The 27955-nt window shown below is 40.5% G+C and overlaps 1 protein-coding gene across 1 annotated transcript in view; it reads left to right on the forward strand.

Moving 5' to 3' along the window:
- BIRC6 (baculoviral IAP repeat containing 6) overlaps positions 1–27955 on the forward strand; it is a 299904-nt gene that overhangs the window by 252808 nt on the left and 19141 nt on the right. Inside the window, 5 exon segments of the mRNA XM_045011913.1 lie at positions 7475–7620; positions 9372–9482; positions 14884–15101; positions 16492–16653; positions 20497–20574. Coding sequence (XP_044867848.1) covers positions 7475–7620; positions 9372–9482; positions 14884–15101; positions 16492–16653; positions 20497–20574 — 715 coding nt within the window.

Here is a 27955-nt window from a genome sequence, read left to right on the forward strand (position 1 = left end):
TCATTGTTTTGATACGTACATGTTCCCAGGAGAGTTACTGTATCATACATAATATGGATTCAACCTGGAGAAACTCATTCACATAAGTGACTCCATTAGAAATATAGTGGAACTGATCCAGACCTAGGACATAAGATCTTTAGAGGTACCTGCAGACTTAAGGTGGTTTGCAAGGACTCTTTAGGGTACTTCATAGAACTGGCCAAGTAAAGGAGTTTAAAAGGTTCTCAGGCTTTGCTTCTGTTTTGAGAGTAAATAGGTTAGCCAAATTAAGAGTATAACTCTATTTCCATTATAAGATTGCTTTTAATCCCCTCCTCAAACTTAACCAAAGCTGAAGAAATTGTACTCAATTTTCTTGTGTGGAATTCTGCATGAGGAAAGTTTTTCTTCAACATTTTGGGGATAGTTGGACAAATTATTTTGAAGTATGATGATTTCAGAAGTGAAGTTTTTCACTTTTCCAAAAATCTGTTTCCCAAGTACATTATTTACCTTGCCATGGTGTTCCAGTATCAGAATTATAACTCCTTACACCTTTTGTCCTCGTCTCAGTACCTTTATAAATATAACCTTCAAGCTTTTTTTCTGCTCCTCTTTTACTTCAGTAATAGTAGCCATATAATGTTGCAGTCTTTGTAAGACTGCGAATGTAATATGACAGGAAGCTAAAGCCTGCTGGTATCCAGCTTTCTATGCTAAGGGTGGGAAAGGAAGAATGTTGAGTTCTTCTTTGAATGCTTGCTCATGTTGATTCTATTCTAGGTGTGCGTGTGCCCATGTGCAAAGTTGTCTTAGTGCAATGTCTCTGGGATCGGCTGTGGTGCTCTCTGGAGTGCAGTGCTCATGTGTCGGTATATTAAGTGCCACCAGTCCTACGCCCTCTCACTTCCTTCTTACCACCTGTGGTGGTTGGTCAGAGCACCTTTTTTTCCTTGCCTAGCAAGTGTTCAGCAGTTCTCTCCTTTTCTTCAAGTTTTAGTGTCTTGTAAATAGTTTGTTTATAATAGTTAGTGAAGTAAGTTCTGTAGTTAGTAAGTTAGTCTCTGGGTTTTAAGCCCTGTTCTGATTGTAACAGGCTGTGCCTGTTAGTGAACCTCATAGCAGCTGCCTGAAGTTCTTGGGGGAATCCCATGTGAAGAAGTGTTGCATCTGTAAGAACTTTCATCCCAGAACGCAGAGTGCAACATCCTTTTGAGGGCCCTCCTCATGGAGGCTGCTCGCTGCCCGGCCTCTGAGCCATCCCAGCTGTACTCAACTCCCACTACTTCGGCCTCGGTGCGCAGTGCACCCCGGCATCAGGCTCTATCCAGCACTGCTCCTCTTCTCCAATACTCAAGAAGAAGTTGAAGAAGCGGGACTCCCTGACACCAGGCAAGAAAGGCCAAGGGGTATTGGGTAAAGGACCCAGTTTGGGCTGCCGAGATGCCCTCTCCCTTCCCCCTCTCCCCCCGAGGGATCTGCCACTGCCACTAACTCCAGGAGTGGTAGGAGATCCAGACTCATAGTGGGGCTGATGCCGTCCCAGAGAGCAAAGGACTCTCCCAATGCAGCCAGAACTGTGATGGACCCGGCAAAGGCTCCCTACGAGGGCAAGCCAGATGTAATAACCCCCCAGAGGGCGAGTGAACGCTGCTGGTCCCCAGAGCTGAGACAGCGCTCTGTCGCCATGGCCCAGGTCTCTACAACCGCTCTGGTCACTGGTTCGACAATTGAGATTTCTGGCACCAGGCTTCTGGTCTCCGCCCTCTTGATGAGGTTCACCCAGAGGGAGACATCAGTCACCGTATTGCTGGCACTAGTCACTCTCCTGCCAACCATCTGCACAATGTAGATGGACATCATCTACACTGTAGGAATGTTCTCTGACATGGTACCGATCCCCCCACTTCCAGCAGCAATCCACCTATTCGAGGCACCGTTCACCCACAGTGACGGTTAGCTGCCACGCTCAGGAGGGTGGACAGGGGCTCTCTGTCGGACACCTATTTGCTCCCATGGTTGTGGGCTCTGATGTATGCCTTCCCACCAGTGCCCTTGATCAACAGAGTCCTTATGAAGATCAAACATGACAAGGCAAAGATGATCCTGATAGGCTTGGCCTCGCCAGCACTGGTTCAGTACACGGCTGGACCTCTCGGTAGCCACCCTGCAGCTGTCTCTGTGACCAAATCTGCTGTCCCAGAACCACAGAGGTCTTCTGCACCCAAACCTGGTGGCGCTGCACGTGACAGCCTGGTTACTGCATGGCTGAATGTGGAAGAACAGGAATGCTCAGCCTGGGTCCAACATGTTCTTTTTTTTTTTTTAAATAATGGAGATATCCTGTCTCCTAGAACTGGAAGGGACCTTGAAAAGTCATTGAGTCCAGCCTCCTGCCTTCACTAGCAGGACCAAGTACTGATTTTGCCCCAGATCCCTAAGTGGCCCCCTCAAGTATTGAACTCACAGCCCTGGGTTTAGCAGGCCAGTGCTCAAACCACTGAGCTATCCCTCCCACCCCTTAGAATATCAGGATTGGAAGGGGGTAGCAGGAAGCCCTCCACCAGAGTGATCTAGCTGGCCAAATGGAAAAGGTTCATGTGCTGGTCCTTGGACCAAGGTATCCGGGCCAAACAGGCCTCGCTGCAGGCGATCCTTCTGAACTCAAGCTTGAAGGGTTATCCCTACCATCAATTAAGATCCACTTGGCGACTATTTCAGGCTTCCACTCCCCGCTCCAGTACAGGTCATGATGGTTCGGGGCTGTGTGTAGGCAGTGAGATAGCTCAGGGTCAGGGCCACCGGGGAGGTAGGGGCAGGGCAAGTGGGGCAATTTGCCCTGGGCCCTGCGAGTCCTGGCTGAGAATCCCTTCCCTGGCTAGAGGCGCCTTTTTAATTTTTACTCACCCAGTGGCGGTCCAGCTTTTCAGCAGCACTTTGCCGGCGGGCCCTTCACTCGCTTCAGGTCTTCGGTGGCACTTTGGCAGCAGGTCCTTCAGTGCTGCTGAAGACGCGGAGTGAATGAGGGACCCGCCGCCGAAGACTTGGCACGCCACCTGGCGAGTACAAGCGCTGCAGCGGGTGGCACCTTTTCTTATGTCTGCTCCCCTGCTTTGCCCCAGGCCCCCTGAATCCTCTGGGCGGCCCTGCTCAGGGTGCAGGGAGGGGATAGTTAGGGACTGTGCACCTTGAGGACTTCCCTGTGGTTACTGTTTCCCAAGGGCTCCTGGCATCACTGCTGTGGTAGGGGCTACTGGGGCTCCCGGCTTCAGGCCCATGGCAGGGGGTGCCATGGCTTGGGGTTTCAGCCCTGCGGGGGCTAGGGGGTGGAGATGGGCGAGGCTCAGGCTCTAGGTTCCAGCTGTGTGGCCCCACGGCCCCCCTGAAAGGGCTTGAGGATGCAGACCCCCGGTTGAGAACCACTGCAGTAGAGTTTGAAATAATGGAGAATGTGCTGGGGGAGAATAGTAGCTGGCAAATATGGATTACCAAGTGGATGTAGAACTTTCCTTTTGAACAGAATACAGAAGAGATTTTAAAAGAATTTGGGAGGTTTAACAGACTGGGACGCATTAAGGATAATATATTGCACTGAGATACTTCCAAAAATTACATGCATCACACAAAGTTCCATTATCACAGAGTGATAAAGTAAAAACTGTACTTGGCTAAATGGTAAAGTTAGAGGTTATTGTGCAAATATGTGCACCGGCTGACTGAGCTAACGGTTTGGTCACCATAATAATATGTCAAAGACTTGAATTCAAATTTATGAGTCTATACATCTTTCCATGCTTCACAGGGAAGTGATCCTCCCATCATTCTGTCCAAATCCACAGCATTCTGCTGTTGCCTGTCGCACAGTCTGTATGTATGTATAGCTCTAAAGATCTTGCGGTCATGCTCCTTGTTTGTTTCATTTTTCCCAAAATGCCACAGTCTTTGGCCATGCAAACAATCCCTGACCAGATGGATTGTTAGACATTGTGGTGGCATTGTGCAAACCTCTGCAAACTATACAAGGCATTCAGCAAACCTATTCCTGAAGGAATCAAAGCACACACTACAAGCTCTCTGGTGACATCCTGGGCAGAAAGGTTATGCTTCAACTGAGGAAATTGGCAGGGCAGCAACCTGGTCTTCTATCAATGCCTTTATTAAACATTTAGGTGGGGGAGGTGGCTCTTTGTACATCCTAATTCTGGCCCCTGGCACACTAGTTACAGCAATTTAATGTTTTGAATTAAACAGTTGGAGCTGTGCTAAGATGTATCAACTTGTAACAGCCCTTGTATGACCATTACACCAGTTGTGAAGAGCTAGAGGTTGTGGAGTGGTGATGGTGAGGGTGGCAGAATAGGGTCGTTCGGCCAACCCTAATCCCCTTGGGAAATTCTATTCTATGGAAAGATTCTTCACTGGGTCTGGTTCTGCTCTTTAAAGATCCCTTTATCCCACCTGAGCAGAATAAAAGCCCCACATTACAGAGCACTATTGTTTGTTTGTGATGTTTTACAGATGCTTAACACTCAGGAAAGGGAGGGAGGCAGAGAAAGGGAATTTGTTGATATTGAAAACTCATATTTACATTTGTCTAATTAGCCCTCTTTTTTAACTTTCTCTCTTGCTTTGTTAGCTAGATAATAAATCTAACTGCTAAATTAACTACTACTGGTGTTGAACTGTTTAGAGTTCACTGTATGTTCTTTTAGTTTTTGGTTCTTTTTCTTAGTCCTCAAACGTGCTTAAGTGCTTTGCTGAATTAGGGCCTATACATTTACAATTTGCTTTAAAATTAAAATTGGAGGAAGATGTTTGGATTTTCCAAATCTAAAGTAAAATATATGAGATTTTATTATGGAGAATAGCAACCTGTTTTGAAGAGAGGTTTTTTTAAAATAATTTTTAAAACAATTTCTCTTTCTGTAGCTTGACCAGCCACATTTTCTTTGCCTTTGGCATATTTTTCTTTCTTGTAAATCTCGAGGGTTTTTGGGCTTCTGTCAGAAAAGCTGAGGTGCAGTCTCTGTTTCTAGCAAGCAGCATGAGAATTCTGAATTCAAGAGCCAATCTGTTGCCTTCATTGGGTGCTGTTAAGCAGGGGTGGGCAAATTACGGCCCGGAGGCCACATCTGGCCCTTGAGCTACTGCTGGGGAGCGGGTTCTGGGGTCTGCCCTGCTCGAGCAGGCTCAGGGCCTTGCCTCGCTCCAGGCGGCTCCTGGATGCAGCAGCATGTCCCCCTTCCGGCTCCTACACATAGGGGCAGCCAGGGGGGTCCGCACACTGCCCCTGACCCAAGTGCTGCCCCCGCAGCTCCCTTTGGCTGGGAACAATGGCCAATGGGAGCTGCAGGGGTGGCGCCTGCAGATGGGGCAGCTCACAGAACCACCTGGCTGCACCTCTGCATAGGAGCCGGAGCGGGGACAGGCTGCTGCTGCTTTTTCTGGGAGCTGTTTGAGGTAAGCACACCCCAGAGCCTGCACCCCTGACCTCCTCCCGTGCCCCAACCCCCTGGCCAACCCCTAATCCTCCTCCCTCCCCCCAAATCCCTCGGTCCCAGGCCAGAGCACCCACCTGCACCCCAACCCCTCATCCTCATCCTCAGCCCCACCCCAGAGCCCTCACCCCCAAAACGAGCCTGGAGCCCACTTCCGCACCCCGAACTCCTCGTTTTTGGTCGCACCCCAGAGCCCACACCTCTAGCCGGAGCCATCACCCCCTCCCGCACCCCAACCCAATTTCGTGAGCATTCATGGCCTGCCATACAATTTCCATACCCAGATGTGGCCCTCGGGCCACAAAGTTTGCCCACCTCTGTATTAGAGGCTCAGCAATTCTGAAAAGCTCTTCACTTTTTTATGTACCAAAATATGGATTTAGGAACCTAACTTTAGGCTCCCATTTTTTTTAAATCTTGGTCTATATCTCTACAAACAAAAGACTAAGGTGGAGATTTTGAAAAGCACAAATGGTGGGAGTTAGGCACCCCAACTGCCTTTTGTGCATTTAAAAATATCTTCCTGTGGCATTAATACATGTGTTGCCTAACTCCCCTCTTTTCCCGCACTGGCACTCTTCAAAATCCAATATTTCTTTTAAGAAAACAATGGGTCATAATCATTTTGAACAAAAAATCTGGTAGAAGGGAAAATCAGTGTTGCTCTAATAAATTAACTTTTTTGTTAACATACTCTAGGGATAGCTTTATTTGATGAGGTTCAAAGACCTTAAATATCACCATAATTTCCTCAGTGTTGAATGTTTTATAAATACTGTAATATTACCACAATTTCAGCCTGTTTTAAAATATACAGAGTCTGAAGTATTCAGAGATTGGGGGGGGGGGGGGGGCGGGAATAGTTTGGAGCATCAAAACATTAAATTGCTAATTTCTACTTACATAAACAGCTTTTTGTTATGCTGATGCCTATGATAGTAGAAAAATAGGAAACAAGTGGCGGTTTGGCTGTTAATCTTGTTTGAATCTTAAAATGAACAGCTGCTGTTTTTAAAACAAAGATTTACAGAGAAGCAAAAAAATCACTAGAACTAAATGAAAATGATTTTGTGAAGTGCGCACTTTAAAATCTGTAATGGCTTACATAGTGTTTAGTGCATATGCATATTAGAACTTAATTTACAAATAAACTTTGAAAATATACACACTAAATAATTTAGCATTGTCAGTCTCATGCTTTCTTTTCAAGAGCCTATTGATATTCAGATGTAAACTCTTGATGGGTTGGCAAGATAAAAAGGTTATTTAAAATGACTTGGCCATTTACCTTAGCTACTCTTAGAAAAAAAATAGCAATGCTATTGTACACTATTTAAGTATCTGGAATTTTTTTATTCTAAAACTCATAAGTTGGCCATTTTAATTTACATCCGGCTGAACGGATATACATAAATGGAGATTAAAATATTTAAACTTTTTAATGTTCATTTTTTCATTATTTTTATTACTTTAAGAAAACTTTGAGAGAGCATTACAATGTGGGGGGAAAAGGTTACACATTTTAGGACCTAATCCTGCTCTGAGCTCTGTGCAAGGAGACCCAGTGTCAGTTTGGGACCTTCAAATGTTTTTGTATTGGATTTCTGTATTAATTTTTGGTGTAAAGTACTTTGAAAATGAAAAATGTCATAGTTGGTTACAAACAACTTTACTGCTGGAGCAAGAAACTGTTATTTCAGTATATTGTTTTGTCTTTCTTCAAACTTCACTTTGCTGTACCCAAAACACACATTTTTGCTGGTCCAGTCAAGACTATATGCTAATGACTGTGATATTTAAAGGAAATACTTCAGTTTTTATCCGATTTCATGGTAGGTGTGGTGACGCATTGCATTTCAAAAAGGCTTTGTTGTTTTTAGTGCTAATGTTTTTACCCATTGTCAATAATAGCCAGCTTTCTGAATATTGTGTCTGATTAGTCCTATAACCTTCCCTGCCCCTCACCCCTTTTCCCCATTCTTTTCAACAAACAGATCTAAAAAAGAAAAAGCTAAAGCAGGAGTAAAACCAGATGCTTCTGATCAAGAGCCAGAGGGGCTGACGCTTTTGGTACCAGACATCCAGAAGACTGCTGAGATAGTTTATGCTGCTACCACTAGTTTGCGCCAAGCAAATCAAGGTAAAATAAAAATAGTCACTATTTTGATGAATACCGTACATAGGATATTTAGCATGCTTGTTGACATAAAATTCAGAGGCCAAGATTTTAAAAAATAGATGCCAGAAGTTAGACTGCTAGGACTTAGATGCCCAGTTGCCATTTAAGGTGGCTAAGTCCAATATTTAGGCACCACTGAGATCCTCAAAATCTCTGCTCAGATGCCATGTAGCTCTGCAGATGTCTGAAGTCCCTAGTCCCTTGCAGTTCCACCATTAAATTTCCCTACGTTTTATCCAGTGAGCTGCCACAGTCTAGCATCCAGGTGCTTATCTCATCTGTATGCCTCAGCGGGATCCTCAAAGTAGGCTTTCCCCTGCGCCTCTCACCTGTGGCGCTTACTCCAGTATGTGTGCTCAGAGCACGTGTAACCGCCTACAAAATGGCAGGGGGATGAGGAGGAGGCAGCTTCTTTGTAACCTTTATCCCAGTGGTTAGGGCACTCACCCAGGATGTGGGAGATCCAGAATAAATTCTCTTCTGCCTGATGTGGAAAAGGGATTTGAATATGGGTTTCCCACCTCTCACATGAGTCTCTTAACCACTGAGCTATGGGATATTCTGGTATGAGTCTTTCTCAATATTTCCAGTTGAAGCTGTTGCACTATGTAAGGGGCGGCGACCGCAGCAGCTGGATCTTCGGCCGCCCCAGTCGTCGTCGGCATTTCGGGGGCGGGACTTTCCGCCACCTCTGTCGGGGGCGGCATTTTGGGGGCGAGACCTTCCGCCGCCTAGGGCGGCAAAAAAGCTGGCAGCACTCCTGGATTGGTGTCCAAGTCCCTTTGAAGGGCAGAGCTTAGGACTCACCCCCCTCTTGAAATTTTCTGTTAACTAGTTTAGGCAGCTCCCCATTCAGTGCACTGGCTTTTGTGGATCCCATTCTTAGGCATCTCTCTCTCCCCCTCTGCACTGCATAGGGAGCCTCGGTGCCTAATTCAGGGCTGTAGATTCCACTTGGTATCAAAGTTCCTACAAGTTAGGCACTGTAACACTTAGCATTGCAGTGCTTACATCCCTTTCTGAATCTAGTCCCTAAGTCTTTCATTTTGGACTTAAGTGGCTTGATTTTCAAAACTGCTGAACACCCAGCAGTTTCCTGGGAAACTTTGGCACTCATTTTTAAAAGTCTTGATCAGATTATACAAAACTGGTTAGTGTAAGGGACAATGCAGTATCTTCCAGTTTTTATCACAATTATGTAACATCTTGTCTAACGTTGAGGAAAATGAGTAAGAGAAAAGCTGACAAAGTGATAACTTTGCAATTAAACTTCTTGAAGAAAAAAAATTCTCAGTAAATTAAGTACAGAACAAAGAGCCTAAATTAAGGATTAAAATGGAATAAATTTCAGATAACATTTGGTGTCTATACAGAAATTAAAGAAATAAAAAATGAATAGCTCTTATGGTAACATAAATTTTACAGTATATGTGGCCTTCTACTCATAAGTCTATAGAGTAAGGAAACATGGAATTTTATAAAAAGTTAAGAAAATTATCTTAAATTCACAATGCAAGCTGATAGTTTGAGCTTTACAGTTGCATTATTTGTAAAGCAAAACTTAGTCTGAAATAAAGAGCTGATTTTTGTCATTACTTGTGGGGAATATTTGTTTAGTATCCTTGTCAAACCAGCCACTAGTAAATGAGAAAAGATCAGATTTTAATCTTGTGTGGAAAAATATATATCACTTTCAAATTTTTATATAACAGAAAAGAAGTTGGCTGAATACTCCAAAAAGGCTTCTGTGAAGCCCAAGCCTTTGTCTGTTTTAAGGTCCCTTGAAGAAAAGTATGTGGCTGTCATGAAAAAACTCCAATTTGGTAAGTTAAGAAGAATTAATATTGTGTAATACTGTTGTGTAGAAAGAAGAATTCTAAAAACATACATTGAGGCTTCAGTCCAGGAAAGATTTGCACATGTGAATAACTTCATACAGTAGACTGTTCACATGCAGAAGGTTACCCATATCCACATTTTCAGTTTGTAGTAAATCTCATTAGATTATGTTCAAATGTATTAAGTATGGGAGGGGTTCACATACAAGTTACAAAATGATCTTTGTGTGTGTCTCTTAGTTCTCAGAGACCCCTGCTAACCAGCATTGTCTCCTTGTTTCCTTGTGCTGCCCCCATCTCTCTTTCTGTATCCTTCTGTTTCTTGTGTCTTGTATTTAAATTGTAAACTGTATAGGGCAGGGACAGTCTTTTTGTTGTGTGTCTGTACAGCACCTAGCATGATAGAGTCCTGGTCCATGACTGGGCTCTTAAATACTATGAGAATATAAATAATCATTTCTCAAATATTTGTGGGGGGGGGGGTTTACAAATGCTGCAAAAACAACTGTTTAACCAATTTATTTGCTTCTATGAATAATTGTAAGACAATATTTTGTTCAGAGATACATTTCTGGAGAGTCATGAATAGGGTTGTCAAGCAATTAAAAAAATGAATCACGATTAATCGCACTGTTAATAATAGAATACTATTTAAATAAATATTTTTGGATGTTCTCTACTTTTTCAAATATATTGATTTCAGTTACAACACAGAGTGTACAGTGCTCACTTTATATTTTTTATTACAAATATTTGTACTGTAAAAAAGATAAAATAGTATTTTTCAGTTCACCTAATACAAGTACTGCAGTGCAATCTCTTTATCATGAAAGTTGAACTTACAAATGTAGAATTGTGTGTCAAAAAAACCTGCATTCAAAAATAAAACAATGTAAAACTTTAGAGCCTACAAGTCCACTCAGTCCTACTTCTTGTTCAGCCAATCACTCAGACAAACAAGTTTGTTTACGTTTGCAGGAGATAATGCTGCCCTTCTTCTTTACAGTGTCACCTGAAAGTGAGAACAGGCTTTCGCATGGCACTGTTGTAGCCAGATTCGCAAGATACTTAGGTGCCAGATGCGCTAAAGATTCATATGTCCCTTCATGCTTCAACCACCATTCCAGAGGATATGCATCCATGCTGATGATGGGTTCTGCTCGATAATGATCCAAAGCAGTGCGGACTGACGCCTGTTTATTTTCATCATCTGAGTCAGATGCCACCAGCAGAAGGTTGATTTTCTTTTTTGGTGGTTCAGATTCTGGAGTTTCCACATCAGAGTGATGCTCTTTTAAGACTTCTGAAAGCATTCTCTACACCCCATCCCTCTCAGATTTTGGATGGTACTTCCGATTCCTAAACCTTCGGTTGAGTGCTGTAGCTATCTTTAGAAATCTCACATTGGTACCTTCTTTGTGTTTTGTCAGCTCTGCAGCAAAAGTGTTCTTAAAATGAACAACATGTGCTGAGTCATCATCCGAGACTACTATAACATGAAATATATGGCAGAATGCGGGTAAAATAGAGCCAGACACATACAATTCTCCCCCAAGGAGTTCAGTCACAAATTTAATTAACACATTATTATTTAATTAACACGCCATCAGCATGGAATCACGTCCTCTGGAATGGTAGCCAAAGCAAGAAGAGGCATGTGAATGTTTAACAAAAGCCAGCTACAAAAGTGCCATGTGAACACCTGTTCTCCCTTTCAGGTGACGTAAATAAGAAGCAAGCAGCATTATTTTCTGCATATATAAAGAAACTTGTTTGTCCTAGCAGTTGGCTGAACAAGAAGTAGGACTGAGAGGACTTGTAGGCGCTAAAGTTTTAATTTTTTTTGTTTTTGAATGCAGTTATGTAACAACAAAAATTCTACATTTGTAAATTGCATTTTCACGATAAAGAGATTGCACTACAGTACTTGTATGAGGGGAATTGAAAGATACTATCTTGTTTACAAATATTTGCACTGTAAAAATGATCATCAGAAATAAGTGAGTAATGTACACTTTATATTCTGTGTTGTAATTGAAATCAATGTTTGAAAATGTAGAAAAACATCCAAAATATTTATAATTAATTTCAATTGGTATTCTGTTATTGTTTAATAGTGTGATTTAAAACTGCAGTTAATCGCAATTAATTTTTTTGAGTTACGCGCTTGAGTTAACTGCGATTAATTAATAGCCCTAGTCATGAATACTCACGTTACTGGGTATTCACACCAGAAATTTTTGTGGGCCCTCTTGAAAGCTCTCTGAGTTTGGTAGCATGAAGAAGCAATAACATGGGACTTAAGTGATTAATAATTGCATGAAATACACTAGGATGAAATTCAGTAAGAACAAATGTAAAGTACTACACTTAAGATGGAATAATCAATTGCACAAATACAAAATGGGAAATGACTGCATAGGAAAGGATCTGGGGGTTACAGTGGATCACAAATTAAATGAGTCAACAATGTAATGATGTTGCCAAAAAACACAGCACTCCAGAATATATTATCAGGACTGTTGTAAGCAAGACACGAGGAGTAATTCTTCCACTGTACACACCACTGTTAAGGCTTCAGCTGGAATACTGTGTCCAGTTCTAGGCACCACACTTTGGGAAAGATATCAACAACTTAGAGAAAGTCCAGAGGAGAGCAACAAACATTATAAAAGGTCTAGAAAATATGACATAAGAGGAAAGATTGAAAAAACTGAATTTGTTTCATCTGGAGAAGAGAAGACTGAGGGGAAATATGGTAACAGTCTTCAAGTAGCAGCAAGGGAGATTTAGGTTAGACATTAGGAAAAACTTCCTAACTGTAAGGGTAGTTAAGCACTGGAACAAATTTATCAGGAAGGTTGTGGAATCTCAGTCATTGGAGGATTTTAAGAACAGGTTAGCAAACACCTGTCAGGGATGCCTAGATAATACTTAGGGCTTCTCTATACTTAAAATGCTACTGTAGCACTTCAGTGTAGACAGTATCTATGCGTGAGGGCATCTCCCATCTGCATAAGTAATCCACCTCCCTGAAAGGTAGTAGCTAGGTTGATGGAAGAATTCTTTGGTTGCTCTAATGCAGTGTACACCGAGGGTTAGGTCGGCTTAACTGTGCCGCTCTGGCGTGTGGATTTTTCACACACCTGAGTGATGTAGCTGGCTCAACCTAACTTTTCAGTGTAGACCAGGCTTTAGTCCTGCCTCAGTGCAGCAGATTGGATTTGATGACATATTGAGGTACTTTCCAGACCTGCATTTCTCTGATTTTTATGAATCGTGAATAGTCATAGCAGTAGTCATTGTGTGAATAGTTTCTGAGATATCTGTAGGTTCAGATATTTTCACATAAGCCATTCTAATAATAATGAAAGAAAACTAGTAAAAAAATCAGTCTTTCAAGGATAATTCATAAACAGAAAAGGGGGCTAAACTTGTTCATAAATTGTTGGGTGTGGATAGTTCATCCCACTCTCACATCAAGCTTTCAACAGCCAGTAGGGACATGGATCCATGTCAGAGGTCACAACCCTAGGCTTTGCGAAAACCTTACCTCAGGCCCAAAGCCTGCAACTGAATCAGTATGGTTAGGCCCATATTGACTTCAGTAGGGCTCCACTGTAGCATAGTGGTCTGCCCGTGTGGATCCAGTTCCAGGATCCGACCTTCAGTTAGCAAAATCAACCATAACTTAAGCAGAGAACTTTGCATTTGTCCTCCATGTCTCCCAGCATGGTTCATTAGTGAAAATATATACAAACCTTTTTGGTGGATTTCTGTAATATTTGTAAGATAATTCTTAGTAATTGTAATGAACATTTCAGTGAAAATTTTTTGAGGGGAAATGTTTTCTGAACTTCTAAAAAAATTTATGAGTAGCATTAAAAAAAATTAAATATTTATTGCTAGATGCTCTTGCTGACTCATACACAAAATTTTCTTTTTATTTTATCAATTAATGTGTTCCGGTCCTATAAATCTTCACGTGAGTAATCTGAAGTAGTCCATTTGATGTCAATGGGGACTATTCACATGGGTGACTAAGGGTTTGGAGGATGGGTCCATGAAATGTGTGATTCCAGGGGGGGAACTATCCCAAGAGTCAAAATACTGTATGAGAAAGTATTCTTGCTGTATTTCAGCCTCTAAAATAACAAGTACGAGAAATCATGTAGGATATTTGGTCTTGTAAAATTTTCAATCCAATATTTACAAGACCCTTTATGGAGCTTGTAATAATCACAGAAACCTTCTTGAAGCTCCCAGGATTCAAAACTTTGCATCCTAAGTCCAAAGCTTTTCACCCATCCCTAAGAAAACAGAACGGTAATTCATGGTTCAAAACAAAGCTGTAGTATTTAAACCAAGTTGCTTTGCCTGGGGGGGGGAAAAACAACCACCCTCCACCCTCCCCTCAAAAAAAAAAAAAAAAAACACCACCACCAAAATACACACACATCTTCCAGAAGTGAAAAAGCACTCTTTCTAGGTCCCTTGTCTCAAAAAAGCACTTTTCAGATTAAACTCAACATTTCCCCAATAATTTACTACTTGCCTCAGAGCATGAACAATTTCAGACAGAAGAGTTCTCTTTCTCAGAATATTTTAATGGTAGATCAAAGTCAGTCTTATAATCGAAAGGCTCCCATAAACTTAATTACGGAATTCACTGCCATTCCTCTGTTACACAACATGCAAGTTTGGGTGGGTGGGGGTTCAGAAAAGAAGCCAGGACTAGTATTGAAGGTGGCTTGACAAATCATTTTTTGTTTTGAGTGTAGTTTTTATGTCACAAATCAAGGTCTTGTTGTCATTTTGGCTACGTTATCTTTTATGTTAGTATCAATTTCATTTTCAATTTATTTTCAATGAAAACAGAGAGAACGTAGCTGGGAGAGTTAGTGGTGCTATCTTTTCACCCTTGGCACCAAGTATCAAATTTCATTTAATGACAAATGATAAAAAATCTGGTCTTGTTCTAATCTTTTATGAATATTTACCTGTATTAAATATAGTTGGCAGTCTGCTCCAAATTGATCCATGACTAGAATGATTATTATTCATTCCTTAGGACCACAATGTGCTTAGTCTGAAATAACAGGAAGTTTTATAGATCAGAATTGAGCTACATTAACATGGTTGTGCATGGAAGCTTGTAAACCTGCTGAACTATACTTGATTCTACCCAGTACTGCTTATGCTTCATTTTCTGTGGTCACTATATTAACTCACAAAACTGCCTAGAAAAGAGGAGTGAAAGGGCAGTATATGTTTGGATTACATGGACTGTGACTTTTCAATGGGTATCAGTTTGACACTTTTTTCAACATCAGTCCATTAGTAACATTATTTTTCTGATGCAATAAAAATATTTTCACTATTCTAGATACATTTGAAATGGTTTCTGAAGATGATGATGGAAAACTAGTTTTTAAAGTAAATTACCACTACATGTCTCAGGTGAAAAATGCAAGTGATGCAAACAGTGCTGCCAGGGCTCGACGTCTTGCTCAAGAAGCTGTGACTCTTTCAACATCACTGCCACTTTCATCTTCATCCAGTGTCTTTGTACGCTGTGATGAGGAACGGCTTGATATCATGAAGGTAAGAAACAAAGGTGCTTTCTGACTCTGCACTCAGTAGAATAAACATTTAGGAGAATATTTTTAAATACTCATGAGAAACATGACTATTCAATTTACCATTTTAATTGTTGCCAATTGTAACTTCTAAATAAACTTCCCGTAGGTGACTACAAAGTCCTAGCAACTTGGTATATATTCCATATCCATTCTCTGTGTGTTCACTTCTGTTAAAACTGGAGAGAGGGGCCAGATGAATGAAAGGAATAATAGGTGCATAATTTTATTTTGGGGATTCTTTTAAAAGTGTGATTCTGCTCTGAAAAGTGGATAAAAACATGGTATCTGCAGTTCTACATCAATTTCTCAATAACTTCCGTATAAAATAAGCTCAATTTACAAGTAAAGCCATCTTTTTTTCTAATTACTAGCCCTTGAGGCTTAGCCCAGGATTTGAAAGTCAAGTCAGTTTCTTTCCTCCTTTTCATGACTAGCAATAGATCTGGGGGTCAGGACCCCTCAGGGGGTCGCAAGGTTATTACATGGGGGGTCGCGAGCTGTCACCCTCCACCACAAACCCCGCTTTGCCTCCAGCATTTATAATGGTATTAAATATATTAAAGAGTGTTTTTAATGAATAAGGGGGTCGCACTCAGAGGCTTGCTGTGTGAAAGGGGTCACCAGTACAAAAGTTTGAGAACCCCGGCAATAGATTCTGCAGGCCAAAATTTGCCCATACATATACTCGTGCAACCCCATTACATTCAAAGTATACCATTAGTGGCTCCTGTTCAACCCCACTGCCTTCAGTGGGCTTGCAGAGGTGTAACTGAGGGTACAGCTACACTGCAGTTAAACACCTGTGGCTGGCTCATGTCAGCTGACTCAGGCTTGCAGGGCTCAGGCTTTGGGCTGTTTAACTGAGCTGTAGACATCTGGGCTTGGGCTGGCCCTGGGACCCTCCCCCCTCGCAGCATCCCAGAGCCTGTGCTCCAGTCCAATCCTGAACATCTGCATCTCAGTTAAACAGCCCTGTAGTCCAAGCCTTGCGAGCCTGAGTCAGCTGATCTGCACCAACCAAGGGTGTTTAACTGCAGTATAGACCCACTCAGAATGACCCTCTAATTGGTATTTAGTAAACAATCTATTACTGATATACAAAAAAGTAGACTTAGCTTCCTCTAAATCGCTTTGGACGGGTAGTGCTACCAGGAGAGAGAGACATTAACAACTTAGATTTATCACTAACGCAACCAGGTTAGACAGATTTGTAAGATGATTACATTTTTATGTAGGTATTATTTTTCAAAGTAGAACTGGAGGTGAAAAATAAGTTCATCCTCTAACCTCTCAAGATACCAATTATAAAATGTTTAAAACTGCAATTTGTCACATTTCTTTTTATGTGATAGGTGCTCATAACTGGCCCAGCAGACACCCCTTATGCAAATGGTTGCTTTGAATTTGACGTATATTTTCCACAAGACTATCCTAATTCACCTCCACTTGTGAATCTGGAAACAACTGGAGGCCATAGTGTGAGATTTAATCCAAACCTTTACAATGATGGCAAGGTAATGTGCATTGAACTTAATTCTCATGATGAAATGTGGCATTCAAGTATATTTCGTGGTATGTCTGTCTGTGCTGCTACCCTGCTTTGTGTTGTGCTACCAACAAAGTGAAATGGACAAGAATCTTGCTTGTGCCTGTGTTCGCTCATGTCTCAACCCGGGTTGAGAGGTGAAAGTTATTTTAAATTTCTCTACTGTGACCAGGGTGATTTAAATCACTAGTCAGGAAGACTCAATTTAATGATGGTTTTCTGCATAAAAGTGCATTCTTGTTGGTTCTCATAACCTAAATACATATTCTTCACAACTCAGAGATAGATGTAGGTTTCATTTTTAGAAGGTATACACTATACATTTTTAAACAGTGATTTATTTTGAAAACTTTTCAGATTAGTTTTACAGCTATATCAGAAAATTAATGATTGTTTGGTTATTTCATTTACCAAAGGTAATTGAAGCAGATATTTATTAAGTCATTGGGAGGTGAACTATCTCCAATTCAACAGGTTAATCATTAATATTTGGAGGATTTTCTTGCCATGCTGTATTAGGAGGGGAACATCACCAGACAGACATTTAAGTTGTTTTATTTAACTAAAACAACAACGTTAAGTATTCTGGATTTTTTTCTTCAACAGCAACCCTATAATATTTTAACAAAACAAGCATATGTCCCTCGCTTCTCACATTTATCTCTAGATTTTTTTTCTCCTTGACCAGATCTATTCTGCCCCCAACAATCTTCTATTCCTTGAACTTTTTAAAACTTTGCACTTTTAGAGAGAGGTAAGGGATTGACTCTGCATACACAAATTTGCAGAGGGACAGTAGACTTGAGGTCTGTTATTTCTCACCTCTATATATTTATTTATTTTAAAACATTTTTGCTGTTAACAAGCATGTTATCTCTGGAGAGACAAATCCACAGTTTGACAACTGCAAAACTAAGCATCTCTGATAGTATCTTCTAGACTGAGCACTTAGTCCTATTGGGTAGATAGAAAGATTAACCTAAATAATCTGCACAGAAGCCCCTGGAACACCATAAGATTGGGTCCCTAATCCATGAACTGTTGGAACTCATTTACAAAAACTTTTCTTAAACTTTACATGAATATATTGTCTCATACTATAGAATTAGAATGTATAATCCCTATTCCATTGAGATATCTGAGCTATCATGTATCTTAATTAAAACTATCCTAGGTTTTTTCCTCAAAAAAGCATTTTATCAAAAAAATCCGATTTAAATAAAAAAAAATCCTATCCCTATTCCATGATGAGATATCTTTGAGCTATAATGTATCCTAATTAAAACTATCTTTAGATAGTTTTTCCTCAAAAAGCATTTTTTCCAAAAAAAAATTCTTTTTTTTTTTTAAATCATTGATTTTTATCCACCCTGACTGTAACTCACAGCAACTGCACAGAGGAAGAGCAAACTAGGAAAGAAAGTGTGAAATTTGCAAGTTTCAGACAGACAGAATTTGTGTTTTGCCTTTGCATGAGAGAGAGAACTTTTAATAAATGTGCAGTTTATCATTAATTGTACTATGCATACATAAATATATCTTTCTTTTATTTTTAGCACTTCTGCATATACAGTGCAATTTATTTTTCCTCCTTGAAGTCAAGGTTATCAGCTGTTCTTGACTAATACGTTGGTGAGGGCTCTCAAGGGCTCCCAGAAGCTGCTTGTTAAAATTTGCCTTCCAAACTGAAGGGACATTGGGTTGATTTCCCTATTACTAATGGAATTCACCCCCTCTCTGGATACTGTCAGAAATGACTTACCCTGGGGCTTTTTTCCCTTATATTATGGACTAGATTGCAACAATTTAGTGTTTTTTTTTAATATTTCCCATCTGAGTGGGAGAACTGCAAACCTCACTAGAAGGTGGTCATCTATTCCATCCTCCTCACCAGATTTCATAGGCTGAGCACTTGTGTTATGTTATCAGTATCCAAAGAGCCCAAGTCACTTTTGAAAATGGGATTTAGGCTCCTAAATATCTTAGTGTAAAATTTTCAAAACCACAGAAGTCTTATTGGAAGTCAAGGGACTTGTGTTCCTAAATTGCCAGGTCATTTTTGAAAATGGGATTTAGGCCACGTCATTCAGGTGCTTTTGGAAATTTTACCTTTAGAGTCTCTGCCTCAGTTGCCCATTTTGTAAAATAGGGACAGTAGTATTTCTCTGCCTCACTGGGGTGTTGAGACACTCAAATACAGGGGTCAGCAACCTTTCAGAAGTGGTTTGCCAAGTCTTCATTTATTCACTCTAATTTAAGGTTTCACATGCCAGTAATACATTTTAACGTTTGTAGAAGGTCTCTTTCCATAAGTCTATAATATATAACTAAACTATTGTTGTATGTAAAGTAAATAAGGTTTTTAAAATGTTTAAGACGCTTCATTTAATATTAAATTAAAATGCCGAGCCCCCCCCCCCCCCCCCCGGACTGGTGGCCAGGACCCGGGCAGTGAGAGTGCCACTGAAAATCAGCTTGTATGCCGCCTTTGGCACGAGTGCCATAGGTTGCCTACCCCTGCTCAAATACTTTGGTAATGGAGGCCACATAATTACCTACGATACGTAAATAGATAGATATACACCTCTACCTCGATATAACGCTGTCCTTGGGAGCCAAAAAATCTTACCGCATTATAGGTGAAACCGTGTTATATTGAACTTGCTTTGATCCACCGGAGTGCGCAGCCCTTCCCCCCTGGAGCACTTCTTTACCGTGTTATATCCAAATTTGTGTTATATCGGGTGGCGTTATATCGAGGTAGCGGTGTACTTGAGAACCCTGGCAATAATATTCCTCAGACACCAACAAGCAGCTACATCTTCCATTCTCCAGCGGGAATTTTCAAGGGGGTGTTCAAAATAATCTGGGGATGCTCACTAGTGGGATTGCTTTATAGGTCCCAGGGGGTGATTACATGTGAAAGATTACATGTCTTTTTGTTCTCCATAAACTACTCTTGTGTAACTTTTAATATTCATCACACTTGACTTTCCTCCACCGCTGCTATAGGGACTCTGAAAGAGGCTGCTTAAAGCAGACAAGCTTCTGGGACCCTGTTGACAATGCTCACCTGCCATTGTATGTTGCTACCTCTCGGGTGGCACCTGACAATATTTCAGAATGCTTTGAGGGAGGCCCCTTTTCAGTGTATGGGACATGAGGAATGGCCTTCATTTGGGCTGAACCTCTGACACTCAGGATCTCCTTGAACTCCTACTCTCATACTCCCCCTCCTCAATCCCTTTCCTTGATTTTGTTCTAGTCTTATCTAGTTTCAGACATTCCCCTGTCTTCAGTACAAAAGTGCTGTTGAAAAAGAGTCCAAATCCATCATAAGCATTCAAGAATCTTCATGCTCTCTTGATATAGGTGTGTGTGATAGCGTTCACCTGTAGTGTTTGGCTTAATAGTTTCCTTTTCCTTTTTTTTTTTAAAATGTATTTTTAAGGGAAGGCAGGGAAGAATTCATTACATTCTCAGGGATATTGAATTTGTGTGATGCATACATTTTGGAACCTCCAGAGTTTGAGACTTTCTTCTGTGATTTTTTTTGTTTGTTTCAATTTCTCTGTTTCACTCATTTGCTAGCATACTGTCCTAGTTGAACTTTGTCTATAATTTGTATAGCTTAATTTGGCTACTATTTCAAAGTTTGATTTTCAAAAAGATCGAATCTGTTATAGTTCACAATATATTTTGATATATATCTACAAATCCCTATTAGTTTTAAAATGTTGTGTTAATTTAACTATGCAGAGTTTGTCCCTGTGCATTTTATGTTCTAGCTTATTACAAATTTTATCTACAGGTCTGTTTAAGCATACTTAACACATGGCATGGAAGACCAGAAGAAAAGTGGAATCCCCAGACTTCAAGTTTTTTGCAAGTAAGCATTTTTCCTCCTTTTCAAAATATGTTGTGTAAGAACAAATAAACATCTGAAAAATGTCTGCTCTTTCCTTAGCTTTTCTACCTTAGAACTTTAAACAACTTTTTTTCTTCATAAAATACCATGGACAAAAGAAATTTATTACTTTTCCATTTTGCCTATGGGAACCTCTGGCTAACTACCAGCCCCTCACTGAACAATGAAAGTGCTGTAGAAAATTTTATGACTGTTGGTCATCAATTAGATTTCTTATTATTTTGGAATGGAATTAAAATGCTGTAAATGTCCCACACTGAGTCAGACCTCCTTATGATTGATTTCTTCTATGTAAACATTCACTCATTGCACTCAGAAGCTGTATGGGATACTATAACAATCTTTATGTACTTATTTTCAGCCAATTTCCAGCTAGCAGCTACAGTCCCCAAAATAAAATACTAATATGGATTTAGCAAAACCTAAATTGCAAAATCATCATCTTATAGCTGGCCATAGTATGGTTTTTGTTCTAGTATCTCTTAACAGCTGCAAATAACAAAAGGAAGCAGCTTGTTGAATTACAGCACTGTAACTAATAATGTTAATACCTGTGAATTCAAATATTCATTAGGCTAGCACCTTTGAAAAAGAGAGAATCTAAAACAGATATAGATTTATAAATGTCAGGACTTGACAGTCAGTTTGTTACTCTTGAGAAATCTTAACATCTGGTGTTCAAGAGTTTAAATGTAAATTACTGGCAACCTTGATTTAGTTAAGTCTTTTAATTCAGTGTACTTTGAGGGCTTGTTTTCATGTGTGTGACTGCGCCACTGTAGCACTTTAGTGAAGACGCTGCTACGCCAACAGGAGAGCTTCTCCCATTGGCATAGTTAATCCACTTCCCTGAGAGGCGGTTGCTGTGTCCATGGGAGAAGCTCTTCCATTAACATAGCACTATCTACATGGGGGGCGGAGTTAGGTCAGTATAACTACGTCGCTCGGGAGTGTGGATTTTTCACACCTCTGAGTGGCATAATTATACCAATATAGGTCTGTAGTGTAGACCTTGCCTCAGAAGAAGCAAGAACAACATAGCCAAGGAAAATTATTACTCAAGAGCTATCCCTTGCCCCTGCACTGATAAGTTCTGGAAGCAGTCCCAGTTCATTTCTCCTTGGCTGAAAGAAGGATGGCAGTTATGGCCTTTGATGGCGGAAGGGTAGAAATCAGGTAGAAATAGGGGGAGATATCTGGACACTGAAAGGACTCCTACCCACTGAGTGTGGAAGGCAATGGAAATATTACTGTTTATATGCTAGCTTTTGTCTCTGGGAACCTAGCTTGACATCCTACTTTACTTCATAAGAGAAGTTAAAAGCATAGTGAATATTTTGACAGTATGTAAATATATATATAATATTTAAAAAATTAAATTATGCTAGTTACAGAGGAACTCTTGCCTTAAAATCAAGACAAATTCAAAACTTAAGCTAAAGCAATTTCATGTACTTCAATTGCCCCGCCACATTTTCCTAACTTTTAACTTTTTCTATTTCTATTGTACACCAGCCCCCTGCTAGAACACGGGGTTTTGGATCCATGTGCAGTCCCACGTTAACGTGGGGACCATGTTACCATGGATTCCAATGAAGGTAATTAAATTTGGGATCCATGCGCGGTCCCGCTCTATAACCGAATTCGTGCTATAAAGACGCGCGTTCTAGCAAGGGTCTGCTGTATATGATGCATTCACATTAACAGGAAAACCAGTAAAAATGATAGTACAGAGTGTTGTCAAAAGCAGAGTAAACTAATTGACTAAAATAGAGGGTTTTTTCCCCTAATGTTTCATTTACAACAGTGTTAAGTGTTACTTGTCACAATAGTGGAGAAACAGTTTTCAGAGAGAAGTTTAACTTAAACAGAGTCCGTTAGGGGTCTTCCAGTGGTGAAATGTGGTGTTTGTTTTGGAGATCTGAAAAAGGGGGGGGGGGACTTCAGATGAAACCTACTGATAGAATATAGTTAAGTCAAAAATAAGGCCTCTCTTTGAGATCTCTCTTTCAAGAGTCAGAGGAACAAATACTGGAGGACTCCAGGAAGGCTGAAGTTGTAAATAACTACCTTTCCAATTTTAAACAAAAATGAGAAGAGGAATTGTGAGCAAGCAGATGCAGGTGACAGTTCGGAAGATGCTCAAGTTTCAGTAAAACCTCATAAAGTTAACTACGTATTAGCAGAGTTAGAAAAGATAAGATCCAAATGTTGTAAACAAATGGACAGAAGAAATTATGTGAAAGTGACCAATACTTTTTTATACTCCTTGGAAACAGATAACAGTCCCTGATTTGAGACTACAAAATGTGGTTTCAGGCTTCAGAAGGAAGGACAGGGAACCCTCATTCTTTTTGTAACACATGAACAGTAAAAATAAAAGGGGAATGTTCATAAAGGTGTTGAAATATTCTACACAGTCACTGCTTAAATTGTTTCCAGTGTATTAGCTACAGAGTTGACAAAATGGATTACAGGATGAAAATAATAATCTTTTTCAGAGTGGGCTCTTCATATTCCCACTGTGATGAGGCACCATAAGCCTTGGGAGCCTTCTGTGAACACAGAGCGTATTATAGGTACTAGGATTCTGAGAAAAGGGAGACTCAGTCCTCTGGGATTCCTACTATTGCTGCACCAGGGCCTTTCTTGACCCATTCTCCAACTCCAAAGTTGGTGGAGTTGGCTGGTGCTGGTCTTTCAATGCTAGGGCCTTCCTCAGTGACTGCACCTGGTGAAACCTCAAAGGTTGGTGCCAATTACACTTGCAGCACTAGAGAAAGCGACAGAGGTTCAGTCCTCTCCGAACAGCAGTAAGTCCTCAGCCATCTCTAGTTCATTCTAAATTTGTGGGAGGCCCCGGGAACTTCTGTTCTCTGCTGTAAAGCATAACGTTAAGAGAAAGCGGAGAAATGAGAATTCCTTGGTGCCCGGGGAATCAAGCGCTCTAACAAGAAAAGGCATTCTATGAATCAGAGATGGGACCAGTCCGTGGTGCTGGAAGTTTTGGTTCTAAATGTTCTCTCTCCAGTGCAGATGCTGAAGACACCATCTGCTGCTTCTCTTGATGCTGACCTCACTTCCCTAGTGCTAATGCCTAGATTAACCAGTTTTGAGGGCCAGTTTATCTCTGGATAGATCAAGAAGCTAGTTGGTCCCCCATTATGGGCTTTTGGTTTCAGGGACAATTTGATTGGGCACAGTGCCATCTGGGATGTACTTTGCAGCTTCTCTCTCTAGACAGCTCCTAGAACAAGGACTGAGGTTCTTGATTTGTGCTCATAGGAGCTTCTAGTCTCAGTCCTTTTAAGCCCCATGGTATGATCTTGTGCCTTACCACCCTGTGGTGTTGTGGCAGGTTCCTTGTTTCCCTCATTAGGCTTCTCGGTGTTGTAGGAAAAGGCCTAGATCTCCAACCTTGTCTCACTTATTTCCTTTCCAAGAGATCATGGGGTCATTTTTCTTGAACTTCTTTCTATTTTTAGTTATTGGTTTTTTTACTCTTATTTCTTGGTAGTGTATGCATTGTACATTTGCTTCTGAGTTTACAAAAATCTGTTTACAAGAAGCATAAATTATGAGAATGTGTAAGTGAGCCTGCATATATTTAATATTTATATCTATAGCCAAAGGTTTTGGTCCCATTTTTTTCATATATTGTGGGAAGACGTGCAGAAACTGTGTGACAAATTAATTATACAAGACATAGGACAAATTGTTATTGGTATAGAGTAGATTTCACAGAATAGTTAATTCCTGTTTTTAAAAAAAATTAGCACAATGCTCTAACATACAGTTATTAGTTTTCAGAATGCTAAAGGCAGACTTTGTTAGCTCATTTTAATATATTCTTAAAGGCTGCTATAATTGGACATTTAATAAAGAATACTCGTTTGTGACTATAAGGAGTTAACCAGATTCATGACCAGTAGTGCTAGTAAATAAGTTTGTTAATGGTTTTGCTAATAAATTCCTATAAAAGGACTGTTCCTGGGGAAAATACATAATTTCAATGTTGCTGATCAGCTGAGTTTTCCACAGAGCCATCTAATTAGCATTTTGAAATGACTGCAAAGCAGAAAGTGTTTTGTTTTGTTTTTAAAACCTGGACATAATTGCTGCAAAATGCCATTGTTTGCTGCAAATTACCTTCTTTATCATCCTGTTATGGTAATGACATGAAATTTTCTTCTCTGCAAGAATCCATGTTTCTTAACTTCATATTTTTTGTGCTGTGTATGGGATTGGACATTAAAGTAGCACGGCAGATAAAGGATTAACTTTAGAAAATAATTTCAGAAGGTTGAAATTTAACACAAGAAAACATTCTGTAAATATCTAAGTGGAAAAGTCCAGTTTGCGGGTTTGTGGGGTTTTTTTTATTCTACGATATCTGTTATATTGTTATTGAGACATAGGGTTTTACTATCTGCTTCAATGAAATCAAGATTCTATTGTGATTTTGGAAAGTTTCTCTTTCTGACAGTCGGGGGCGGCTCCAGGCACCAGCGCAGCAAGCATGTGCCTGGAGCGGCAAGCCGCGTGGGGCGGCAGTCAGGCAGCCTTCGGCGGCATTTCTGTGGGAGGTCCACCGGTCCCGCGGCTTCGGCGGCAATTCGTCAGCGGGTACGCCAAAGGCGCGGGACCGGCAGATCACCCGCAGAGCTGCCGCCAAATCCGCGGGAAGGGCGGACCTCCCGCAGAAAGGCCGCTGAAGGCTGCCTGACTGCCGTGCTTGGGGTTGCAAAAATCATAGAGCCGCCCCTGCTGACAGTATCAAAATATGAATACACAACACCCTGCGGACTGTAGTTGTTGAATAAGAAGTAATAGGGGAGATAATTCAACAAAATCGTTCTGATTTTAAAGGTATTTCTGATTCTCACAATATTCCCTTTCCTTAAAATAGTGAATATGACTGGACATATGGTAATAACTGTGGGACAACATATAATTGTCACATATCATCTGGCAGTATCACAAGGGGGACTGGTAGCAAAGTGTGAAGTCTACAGTCCAGAGGCGAGACTGTCGTAACTGATAAGCATAACAATCTTTTCATGTAAAGAGTGCAGATAGATAATGATTGTCAATACGTAATTGTTAGTTGTGTTAACTGGTATTCTAGTATTTGTGGTCTGCTTTTGTGTCCTAATCTGGCCATAAGTAGAATGTTTTAAAGAAATTAAACAGAAATTTACATTTGATAAATGGATTTCTATTATTAACTAGCCCCAGAGTGTGATTATTTTGCTAAAAAGTCTAAAAATTACCACAACCAGGTGAAAAGCTTACTGAGCTACTGGAACATTATCAACCTAATGACACATGAAGCATGCAACACCCCATGAACACTGTTCATGCTAATAAATGGTACATGACTGTCTTGTCTAGGCTGTTGAATAATTCCAAAATATCCAACTCACAGCCTGTCAAATACTGTTTATATGTTGTATTGCGGAAAAGACCTGGAATAACAGAAAAAAACCTGGGAAATAAACACACCTGCAAAACTTAATACTGCATGTAAAGAAATTCTTCAGTGTGTGATTTTTTTTTCCAAAACGAGAGACACTATTTAGGTACTTAAATGGCTCCCATCACTGGTAATACCTGATTGCCTCCCAGCTGTACAAAAATAGGAGTAGCGTTATTTCTTCCTTCCTTCCAAGTCTGTAGAAGAAATACACGTTAGTTGGCTTTGCTTGCTTGTTTATGATTGTGTCTAAGTGGGTGAGGGAAGAAATTATTGAGGGGAAAAAAAAGTGAAGCCAAAGAAATAAATTTTTGCATTTAGTTGTGAAACTGGTAACTCACTGGTCATTCTCATTTCTTGTAGGAGTGAGTTCCATAGTCTAGGAGCAGAGTCTGTGAAAGTTCTGTCTCCTGCATTCACAAGCCTCCCCCTGTTGGTCAACAGTTTCATCTTAGCTGCCATGGGAGCTCATGGTCTCAGGGAGAAGCAATTTCTCAGGTAGCAAGAGCCAATTCCATTAGAGGGTTTTAAATTTTGGACAGACCATGAACTGGACTCGGTACCCTGTGAGGAGTCAGCACAGAAAGGAGACAACTGGGGTGATTGCTTACAGTCAGTTGTGTTGCTAAACAGATGGACATTTTGTACCAGCTGTAACTTTCTCAGGATGTGTGGCTTCACTCCTATATTTGAGTTCAGTAATCAAGCCTGGAGCTCATACAGGGAGCGCTGTGGTCTGGTCTGCACCTGAAAGTTGGCAGCAATTGCTGCAGGGGATAGTTGGACATCTAGTAGTACTGAGGAGTCCAAAAGGGCATTCCAACTGCAGACTGACTGACAACCATTTGAAGGCAATTGCTCTCTCTAGTGAGAAACATTACAGAGTAGGCAAATTCTTCAAAGTGCTTCCCTCTTCTTACCCATATTATTTCAGCCTGTCTTGGCTCAGCTGTAGACAGCTGCTTTTCATCCAGGTGCTGATTTTGACTAGACACACACAAGCTGGGAGATTGAGCTCTTATCTTGCAGGAATCATTTAACATCTATAGCATGGTGTTCATGTTGAATGCAAAGCAGCCTCCAAAATTCATATTATCATAAATAGTAAGAAATGGATGGGAAAATGAAGTATGTGCTATCCAGAACTATAAAGAAGCTCTTCCAAAACCTTCTAATAAATCAACTGAATAAAGCTCATATAGTAGCCACAGCAATGAATGGGGATTAAAAAGAATCCAGCAATTACCAGGAAGCATGGGATTTTGCAGTTGACTAACATAAAACAGACACTTGCGCAAATTATTATGGAAATTTAATACAAAGTCTGTATAAATTCACCGGTTGTTACACAAATGCAAAATAAAAACTATAGCAAAGTCTGTTAATGCACTCAAATGGCTTGTTTGGGTTTTCCTGGCACTCACTCGATTCTTTCCTTATCTCAAAGTGGTTCTTCTCTTGGACAGAGTGATTTTCTGCCCCAGGTCCTTCCCATTAGGCCTTGGCTTTTATTCCTATGTACTGGTCAGATTGGAGGTAGTTTTATACTTTAACTAGCTTTTTTCTGGACAAAATTGTTCCCCAGACTAGGTTTTTCATACATAGAGACCATCTGGGCCATAATTCTTTGCATTTTCAAATTACTTTGTAAACACTAATTGATGAAAAATAGGATAAACTGAACGTTTGTTTGGAAAACATTAACTAAAAATGTAATGGATAACGGTGCGTATGATAGAAACCCTGTGTTCACCAGAGGCCTTTTTATCCTTGTTTGGTTTAGATTAATTTAGTTCAACAGACCTTTTCTTTATTCATTTATGTAATTACAGATTACGTCTGGGAGAGGGGAGGCAATCATATGTT

This window comes from Mauremys mutica, chromosome 3 (genome assembly GCF_020497125.1).
Source record: "Mauremys mutica isolate MM-2020 ecotype Southern chromosome 3, ASM2049712v1, whole genome shotgun sequence".
In the NCBI taxonomy this organism is placed as follows: domain Eukaryota; kingdom Metazoa; phylum Chordata; order Testudines; family Geoemydidae; genus Mauremys; species Mauremys mutica.